This window comes from Phoca vitulina, unplaced genomic scaffold (genome assembly GCF_004348235.1).
Source record: "Phoca vitulina isolate PV1807 unplaced genomic scaffold, GSC_HSeal_1.0 scaffold2, whole genome shotgun sequence".
NCBI lineage: Eukaryota > Metazoa > Chordata > Mammalia > Carnivora > Phocidae > Phoca > Phoca vitulina.
In genome coordinates, this window is record NW_022589705.1 from 43,997,078 (window position 1) to 44,007,903 (window position 10,826).

Consider the following 10,826-nt stretch of genomic DNA (forward strand, 5'->3'; position numbering starts at 1 on the left):
ATTTACAGAGAGTTCCACAGAGTCAAGGAATGAACAGGATAATGAAGCACCCAGAATCTAGCAACAGCAGGAAACTGAGTCTGGTGGGGCAAAGAGAGGGAACAGAGTCACCAGAGGTCAGAAAGACCTGGAGCTGGGAAAGAGTCCACCACACAGAAGCTTTGCCCATAGAGATATTCGGTCACTGCCAGGGCCATAGTAGTCAGGGCTGGAGTGGGGGGTGGGTACATAATTACACCAATACTCCTTTCTGATCCCCTGCTGGAGGCTCCCTGGTAGTAAACCCAACTGGAAATGAGAGGGCAGGAGACCCTGGAAGATCCTGTTCATAGAAGTAAATATTCTTGGGTGCTGAGAAAGCAGAGAAGGGCTCAGAATAGATCTGGTAGCATTGTGCTGTGAGGGTCAGAGGGAGAGCTGGAATGAAAAAAAGAGGTGCAAATGGAGAATATAATCAAACTTGCCCTGGAACAGAGAGAAAATGGACTTCCTCTTTCTTCCTTTTGTTTTAAAGATTGTATTTATTTGAAAGAGAGAAGAGAGAGCAGAGAGAGAGCACATGATGGGGGGTAGAGAGGCAGAGGGAGAGGGAGAAGCAGACTCCCCACTGAACAGGGAGCCCAACGTGGGACTCGATCCCAGGACCCTGGGATTCTGACCTAAGCCAAAGGCAGACACTTAACTGACTGAGCCACCCAGGTGCCCCAGACTTCCTCTTTCTCCTTGTCTTCTCTTCTTTAATAAGTGTCCCAGAAGTAAATGTTCAATATTTGGTAAAAGTAATAAAGAAGCATACTTCTAGCCCCTACAAACTGTGTGACTTACAGCAAGTTACTCAACCACTGTCCCAAGGCATCCCAAGTCCAGTCTATATCCTGATGGTTCCAGTGTTCAAGAGAATGGCTCATCCAATGCCCTAGTTTTTTACTTTCTAGACTGACTTAATGATCTTCATTCATACCCACTCATGTCTATACTTCGATTCTAATATTTTTTCACTGGGAACTGTTCCACTGATGAAAACTGGAACATAAACAATCTACAATCTGAATTCAATGTTGTGGTTAGGTTGAAAAAACCCCTCTCCAACATGTCCATGCCAACGCTGGACCCTGTAAATATGTTAACTTATACGGTAAAAAGAATGTTGCCGATGTAATGTAATCCAGGCGGAACCAATGAGGTAATCACAAGTGTCCTTTAAAGATGGAGACAGAGGGAGATGCTACCACAGAGGTGGAGACAACAATGTGATGATAGAAGCAAAAACTGGAATGATGTAGCCACAAGCCAAGGAATGCCAACATCCACCAGAAGTTGGAAGAGGCAAGAATGGATTCACCCATGGGTCCTCCAGAAGAAATCAGTCCTGGAGACACCTTGATTTTAGCCACATAAAATTCATTTCTGACTTCTGACCTTAAGAACTATAAGAGAATAAATTTCTATTGTTTTAATCCACTAATTTTGAGGCAGTCAATAGGAACCTAATATAAACACCCTTTCTTTTCAGCTCCCCACACCTTTAATTCCTCAGAGAGTTCCCCTTGTTCTTGTATTTTCCCCCAACAGCATCCAGCTGTCTTTCTTTCCCTCTATTTGCATGATATCCATCAACATCCTCATTTCCCAAACACCTCTTTTCTTCCATCACACCTACTTAGCAAACACAAACTCTGGGTCAGTCCCTGTACCTGCTCTCTCATTCCTAGACCTGGGATGCCAGGAAATTTGGAAGAAAAAAATACCACAATTTCAGGAAATTTTGCCACAAAAATATATGTTCTCCAACTTACTTCAGGACAGCTTTTTTCTTATAATTTTCTTGAGTCTATTTGTCTCCATGCTCTTATGAGATTTTTTCCAGAGACACATTCTAATAAATCCTCTCAGGAAGTCTGCTTCTAGAGAATCTAATCCAAGACATCAGAAAAGCCAGCCATCTGTCTCCTTCCTCATGGATAACACGGCTTGAGATATAAAGTCAACAAATAGGAAGATGGGTTGAATCTCTGCTTTCAGTCACTCCAGCCCCTCCAACAGATAAACTAGTAAGTTCCCATTCCTGCCTAAGCTAGGTTAAGTTTGATTTCTGTTACTTACAATTAAGAGACACAATTAATCAAGGGGAGGCAGAGTGACTCCTTTTCTTTGTCCATTCAGCAACAGATCTTACAAATAAGGGAGAGATGTCCATGATATCACCACAGAGGGGAATAAATTAGCAGTATTTTCTGAACAAAGTTGTCACAAGACCTTTGTCACATTCATTGTGCTTTGGGTGTCATGTACCCAACTTATAATTTATATATCTTCTGCTAGGGTTTATGGAACTGTTTCCAATCTTTCCCACAGTACAAGCACCTGAAAAAGTTCAGTCTATCTTGATATGTTCTAAAATACATACATACATACATACATATATATGTATATGTTAAGAAAGAAAAAGAAGCAAAATCTTTCTATAATGCAAATCTAATCATGTCAGACCAATTAAAGCCTTCAGTACCTCCTCTTTGTTCTCAAGATAAGGTTCATACTTCTTAAAATGGTCTCAAAATACTATATTTTGTGGTGTTGGGTGTAATCTCCAATCACATTCTCCCCATTCCACTTCCATATTCCCATCACAGTGAAGACTTTTACTTCCTTGAGTGACATGCTCTTTCTTAACCTTGGATCTTTGTCCCTCCTCTTCCTCCACATGCTCATACCTCAGCTTCTCACTTCACTCAGGTTACTTCTTTTTAGGTTTCAGGACTTAGCCAAAATATTACTTCTTCTAGGAAGCCCTCTTTGGTGTCCCGCCTTCCACATCTTCTATGTGCTGCCATTGTTCCCTTTACTCTCCTATAATTTCACTTATCACTCTCTAGTGTAATTAAATTTGTTTGTTTGAAATAAGAATATATGAGCCTTGAGGTAAAATAATGTCTGTTTGTTCAGTGCTATATTGCTGGAGTCTAAAACAGTACCTGACTCATAATACATTCATATTTTGAATATTTTTGAATGAACGAGTGAAAAAGAAAAGAGAGAGAAAGAGATATTGAGAGAGGAGAAATGATGTCTTTTTGAATACCAGTATAACTGGGACATTAATTCCAATCAGGAGATGTCTCCTTAACAGAAATATCTTGATGGAAAGAAGATGTGTATATATTTTCATCCCAGCATATTTCTCCCTGGGTGTCAACTCTTTATGATAGCTAAAGTTAATAACCATAAAATACATACTCAGCAACAAGACAACTCCTGTGATTAAACAACAGGATCCAGAGTCACTTAGCCATGGTATCTGGCTTCCCTCCCAGAACAAGGTACCCAAGTTCCCTTAGAAGAAAGACAGCTGAGATTTGTATACCCACTGCTAAGAGACTTAAGTGGATCACTTAACCTCTTTATTGTTATATTAATTTATAGATTAATGGTGAGGGGCAGCTATCTATAAAGACTGCTATTTAAAACAACTTGATTTCCAAACTTGTCTCATGTAGTAACTAGAAAGATTAAGGAATAAGAAGACACTGACTTACAGAACGAAGTGCAAGACTGAAAGTCAGAAGTTCATGCACTATGAAAGCAGAAATAGAAAGCACTCATCTATGTATGCTGTCTTATCTGGTGCAGTGAGAAACTTGGCCATCTTTCAGAAGAGTTTATTAGTTTTAAATTGTCAAGTTTACCCTGACTAAGATTATTATGCAGGATGTTATGTCGTCAAACAATAGAATAACCATTTTCAGAAATAGAGGATATGACCATGGTACTGCCACTCCCCTATGCAGCTGCCTTGACAGTCTCGCTAACACATCATGACATCCTTTTCCATGAGACGGACTCACCCTCAAAGTGCTCCTCAATGCATTCTTCCAGCAGTCACTGTTGGCCAATTAACTTGCCACAGAAGATAAAACTATTGTGTCACTCTTTTCTGTTGAACCAAAGACAGTTACCTTTTGGGATCTCAAGTACTCATTTCCTTGCCATTATTGATTTCCCTGTCAATATTCACAGAAGTACTCACCATATGACAAGCTCTTAGGGCAGCTAGCAGGACACCTTGTGGAGCCAATGAAAATAGCTGCTTACCCACACTGATTTTAAGCAGCATTTACTTCTTGGGGATTACTCTTTGTTTCCTTTTCTATAACATTATGGATGCTTTCAATGCTCATAGGTGACAATAATGCCTGAAGTGTCATCTCATGGTCAACCCAATCCAGTCCATATCTAGAGACGTGGGTAGGTCATCTACACAAGGCAAGAGTATCAGAAAGGCTTCTTTGTTTACACAAAAGAATATCAATTCTACCACATACTCCTTTCATTTTTAAATATCTTGATCCAAGCACAACTGGCAAAGAATACTTGAAAATATGATCTTTGTCCTTAAACTATTTGCTTTCCAGCTCATCGTCAATCTTATCGGGAAAAAACTATTTTATCTTCCAAATTCCTCGGTCCTCCATATTTCCTCTCTTATCTCATAATCCAGCTCAGGGTTACCTAAAAGTCTATCATTAAAATACTGGCAATTTCACAACCTTTGCCAACTATACTCTTCTTACAGGTGATAGACAGACAGATTGACATAGATAGATACAGATATTGATAGATACATAGATAATCTATTTTGAACTAACTCACTTTTTATAATCTTTTGTTTGTCCTAAATAACAATATCCATGGACTACTTATATATTTTTCTGATATACATTTAAATACCATAACCATTACAATTTAAAATGATTTAGCACCACCTAAAATGTTCTTAACAATGAGTATAATCTCTTTGAGAAACAATGATTTATACCAGCAGTTCTCAATACTGGCATATCAGAATCACCTGAGAAAACTTTTTTAAAAATTCCAATGTCTAGATCTCACCCAGACAATTAAATCTGAATGAAAATATCTGAGAACAATGGTATATCTAAAAAAGAAAAAAATAATCACGTAGAAGATCCTCACTCTAACCTGTGAGCCGTGTGAAAACCTCAAGACAGACACTTTCAATTTAAAAATGACTTGAGAGCTGCATTACTAACTTTGGGATTTCTTCCCAACAGGAATTTAGAAACTAGCATTCAATTTCTATCCTAATCAGTGGTTCTAATTTTAAAAAGGTGAGTTGTTATTGGCTACAAAATTTAATTTTTCAAAGTTCATTTAAACTGAACAAAACAAATTTTTTTTTTAAAGATTTTATTTATTTATTTGACAGAGACACAGCGAGAGAAGGAACACAAGCAGGGGGAGTGGGAGAGGGAGAAGCAGGCTTCCTGCTTAGCAGTAAGCCCGATGTGGGGCTTGATCCCAGGATCCCGGGATCATGACCTGAGCCAAAGGCAGACGCTTAACTGAGCCACCAGGCACCCCAAACTGAGCCACCCAGGCACCCCAAACAAAACAAATTCTTTATAGAGTAATATAGAATTTTTTATGTTCTTTCACCTGTATGCATTGGACTTGGCTATGAGTTCTTTAAGAACAGGACCTTTATCTTTTTCACATATATGCATCTATGAGTCTAAGATCTCAAGCAGTGTCTGGCACAAAGTAGACCCTCAATAAATGCCCATCAAATAAAAAATGAATAAGTAAATACGTATAGCTCTAATATTTATAAGATCCAACTTATGTCAAAAACATTTAGGGGTGCCTGAGTGGCTCAGTCTGTTAAGCGTCTACCTTTGGCTCAAGTCATGGTCCCAGGGTCTTGCGATCAAGCTCTGCATCGAGCTCCCTGCTTAGCAGGGAGAGTCTGCTTGTCCCTCTCCCTTTGCCCTTCCACCCCACTTGTGCTCTCTCTTTCTCTCTCAAATAAATAAATAAATTATTTTTTAAAAATTTTATAATTACTTCCCATCTCACTTGGACCTCATTATCCTTTTTGCAAGGTTTTCTTATAAAGATTCAAAAGATAATGACTAAAGTTTTCTAATATCTCATCCCTTACTAAAAAGTAAAGTAGTAGTTAGATGTGAAATGCCATCTTAATTATCTGTTTTCACTGCACATGTTTTAGTGTTTGAGATCTGAGGAGCTCCCATCAATTTCAGAAGAGGTGATTGCTTCTAACCATTACAACTGGCAGCATTTCATTCATATCCAACCACTGTCCAGTGCCCAGCACATACTATGCACTCAATATATCTGAAATGAGGATTTGAACAAACATGGCTTGTGGAATCTAATCAAAACACTTTTCAGTGGAGAAGTATTTCCCCTACCACTGGATGAAACCCCTGGCAAGCTCCACAACTTATTACCAAGAACATTTAACCTTCAAAAAGCTCCTTTTCATCATCTATAAAATAAAGGGCTGGTACTACATACCAAGTCTTCCATTCTAGTTTTAACATTCTCTCTTTTTTAAAAGTGTACAATTCAATGGTATTAAGTACACTGATATTGTTGCTCTATTTCTAATATTCTAATAGCATGATTTAAAATTTTCTCTATCAGATCTGGATATGTCTTAACTTTTTTTTCTCATTCATAATTTCAGGAGATGGGATGACACTTTGAATTTCCATGGAGATCCCACTATGATTATAAATATTGATCTCACCCACCCTTCCCAGCAAGGTCAGGATCTGTGCATACAGTGGATCCTGACAGAGCTAAAATTACTGACCTATAGAGAATGACATACAATCTGCCTGATGATTTTAATATCCTCTTGTCAGGCACTTGCCTCTTTTCCTTTGATTTGAGAAGGTTTTAGTTTCCATTTAACTGACACATGTATTCAACATGATTTCTTTCTCCCCATCAAGCTTTTGGATAGGTGCCACCAAATCTGCACATATGGGCACCTTTCATACAACTCATGGAGAGATATATATTGGAAACTTCCCTCACCACCACTATAAATTTCTCATACAAAGAGCTGGTGCTCACATTTTTTTGAGCTCCAAGAGCAAGTGACGGCAAAATACTGGCAACTCATATTATGGTGGTATTTTTAACCGAGGCATAAAAAGCTGCTGCGATTGCATTGTATCTGACTAATGTTCTTATTTTCTTCAGAATTAAACCAGAACCAATTCCTCTATATGTTGCAGACAAAGACAAAACAATTTTGTTCTGTTCCCTTCTACTTTACATCTGAAGCCCAAGCTTTTGATTTTCTTATCTTGAAGAGAGATGTCAGAAAGAAATCTTTTTTTTGTTCCATATAGTTGAGCCAGTAATGAAAAATGCAAATTAAACCTTGCATTCTACTCTCTAGTACCAAATGAAAGGAACATAGCCCTAGTGAATAACAGCCAAGAAACTGAACTGTATCCTGAGGGGACAGGAAGAATAAACATGGCAGGATATTATTGAGAGCAGCACTATTATGGAATGTAGATATCACTGGTGTCCCTTCCTCTCAGAGAGTTCATATTATACTAGAAATAAGCATATGTGGGTGGTGAAAAATCCTCATGTGAAACCAGGATAAAACCCATTGCCCTCTGTTTCTACTTTGGGGAAAAATAGCCAAGAGGTTGATGAAGAACCAAGGAAGTTGGACCACATTCTTCTTTTTATCCATATTCATTTATTTATTCTTTCTCCTTTTGTATCATAGATGGTTATTAAACAACTGTATATCAGCACTGTGCTAGCCTCTGAGAACACAAATATAAGTTGTTAGCCATCAATAAGCTAAAATCAAGTTGGAAAATAGTCACCTACTCAGATTCTTATAATACAAAGCTTTCTAAAGATCATGATCCTGAATTAAATTTTGCTTTAGTAAACACTAAGCATAAATTTAACTAATTAATAGCACTTCACACCTGAAAATTTGTTCTTTACCACATTCACACATATACACTTATCCATATCAGTTATTAAATGCTGAGTGTAAATTAAACTTTAAAGGAAGGAGGTAAAAATGGTGCGGAAGTGGGAATGGTGTCATGCCAAATAGAGGAACTTGTGTGAGAAAAGCTTAGAGAAACAGTTCAGTGTACTGAGCAGATTATCAGCCGTTTCGAATGGCTGGAGTGCAGAAAAAATTAAATGAGATGACCATGTAGTTTATTGTCCAAAGTGGGATAGTTTTGAAAGCAAAAAGGAATGTTTGAATAATTAAAATTATATAATTTAAAACATTTATATATTGACTTAAAACTACTACTACTACTACATTATTATTATTATTATTATTATTATTATTATATTAGGGTTGCAACATAAGTCTTCCATAATTATATTCAAAAAATAAAATTCTTTGAGAAGTTAAAATATATCTATGTATATTAAAACAAACAAAAAACCCACCCTTGATTATCTGAAACTTACAAATATAACATAAGCAGAATAATTATTCTTGATATAGATATTTGAGTTTAACCAGTTTCCAAGACAGTACACGTGTTGGCAACATTAAGTACTTCTCCCTTTATCCCCAAGACCCAAAATGTTGAGCTATTCCTAGCCATCTTTTTTTGTTTATTAACAAATACTCTGCATTGTGTCTTTGAAAGGGAGATGATAGTTATATCATGTCTGGAAAGGCCTGGGCAAAAGAAGATGGTTATCCAAAGACATCTGTAAAGATACTGAGACCAACGTTGGCAATGAGTCCACATCAACACAGGGAATTTCTGAAGAAAGAGATGTGATATTGCCACATGGTTTGCAGAAGGGTGTTGTTCAGAGAGCCAACTTTCTAGAAACCTGTGAACTAGAAAAGCACCAGGAAATCCCCACAGTGAAAAATATTAAAGGAAAGGTTCCAAGAATCCACTGTGCAAGAAAACCCTTCAGATGTGAGGAGTGTGGGAAATGCTTCAGTTATTTTTCTTACTATGTTAGACAGCAGAGAATCCACACCGGGGAGAAACCCTTTGAGTGTAATGAGTGTGGAAAAGCCTTTAATGATAATTCTTCATTAATTAGGCACCAGAGAATCCACACTGGAGAGAAGCCCTATCAATGGAAGAGTGTGGGAGAGCCTTTAATGATAATGCAAATCTGATCAGGCATCAGAGAATCCACAGTGGGGACAGGCCTTATCTCTGTGGAGAGTGTGGAAATAGTTTTACCAGTAGTTCCGGGTTTGTTATACATCAGAGAATCCACACTGGGGAGAAACCTTACGAGTGTAATGAGTGTGGAAAAGCTTTTGTTGGTAATTCACCACTACTTCGACATCAGAAAATCCACACTGGAGAGAAACCCTATGAATGTAATGAGTGTGGCAAAAGCTTTGGAAGGACTTCTCATCTTAGCCAACATCAACGTATTCACACAGGGGAAAAGCCTTATTCTTGTAAAATATGTGGGCAGGCCTTCAATTTTCATACAAAACTAACTCGGCACCAGAGAGTCCACAGTGAGGAGAAACCCTTTGACTGTGTAGATTGTGGAAAAGGCTTTAGTGCTCAGGAACAAATTAAAAGGCATCTAAGGATCCATATTCAGGAGTCTTCCTGTTTATGTGATGCCTGTGGAAAAGTCTTCACTAGCAAAAGAAATTTTCTTCAGCATCAAAGAAACCATACTGCAGAGAAACCCTATGAGTGTGTCAAGTATGAAAAAACTTTTAGGACTTCTTCCAAGCTAGGTCATCATGAGCATGTCCACCCTGGAGAGAAACCTGTCGTCCTGGACATCTGTCATTTTGGCCTCCCAGAATTTTTCACCCCCTTTTACTGGTAAGAGTACACGACATTTCCCTTTGGATTTCATCTCCCACCCAGGAGCAGGATGTGTGACACAGGCCTGGCTCAGCTGCACGTTCGTCCCCCTAAGCCATAGCTGTTGGTTCAGATGTCAGTAGTTTACCCAACAGGGTCCAATTACAGTCCCAGGACTTGGCAAGAGTTAATAGGAAGAAATACTCTTCTTTTTCCCCTTAGTCTTAAAGCTGAGAGGAACTCTTAGATTCTTGCAGAGGCTGAGGAGAAAGTCAACACAGCAAAAAAGAAATCAGAGTTAAAGAGCAATCACCCTCAAAGCTTCTGTTTGAACAACTACATTAAACCATATCTGAAGCCAGAAAAAAAAAAAAAAAAAGAAGATGGTTATCATTGATAATCTTTCAGATATAGTTGTGTTATAGAGAGAACTGTCTTTAATATACAAGCAACTCATCATAGCTGGTTAAGACATGACAAAAGCTGGAAGCATAAAATAGAATAAATCCATCCCTGCTTATTTGAATGCAACTATTAGTAATAACACCTTATTTAATCAAATGAAAAATCCTGGGCAAATACTAACCCAGGTAGGGCTCTCAGACAATAATTCATAAATCTGAATTGTTTTACACAGAGAAGATGTGTGATCAGCTGACAATTAAGATGATGGTAGAATAAAAAGCTAGGGAAGGAAGCGAAGGCCAGATCCTTTTTAAGGAAGCTTAGAATTAAGTAAGGGGAAATCAGTGAATGAAGAACTGCAGACAGAACTGTGTTTCAGTCAGAACACTGTGGCTGCTTTTTGAATATGAATTTTGAGGAGGCAGAGCTATTATATTAATTATACTAGAGATTGCAAACCAGGAGCTCCTGAGCTACATCCAACCCATGTGTGTATGTGTATATTTTTAATTTATTCTCTGCTTGTTTATTGCTAACATGCAATAAACTGATGAACTGAATTTTCAGCTTAAGCAATTAAAAAAGCAGGAAATTTCACATAAAAATTTGGGCTGCTGGCTTGAATTGAAAAACTGGGGGGCGCCTGGGTGGCTTAGTTGGTTAAGCATCTGACTCTTGACTCTTGATCTCAGTTCAGGTCTTGATCTCAGGGTCATGAGTTCAAGCCCAGTGTGGAGCCTACTGAGGAAAAGAGAAGAGGAGAAGAAGAGAAGAGAA

General features: G+C 38.1%; 1 protein-coding gene across 1 annotated transcript; it reads left to right on the forward strand.

The window, feature by feature from the left end:
• The first annotated feature begins 1,090 nt into the window (after positions 1 to 1,090).
• LOC116626638 (zinc finger protein 19-like) lies at positions 1,091 to 9,666 on the forward strand. Its single transcript, XM_032396063.1, is given in 3 exon segments — positions 1,091 to 1,135; positions 8,501 to 8,939; positions 8,942 to 9,666. Coding segments are annotated over 3 exon segments (1,209 nt in total).
• Positions 9,667 to 10,826: the final 1,160 nt, after the last annotated feature.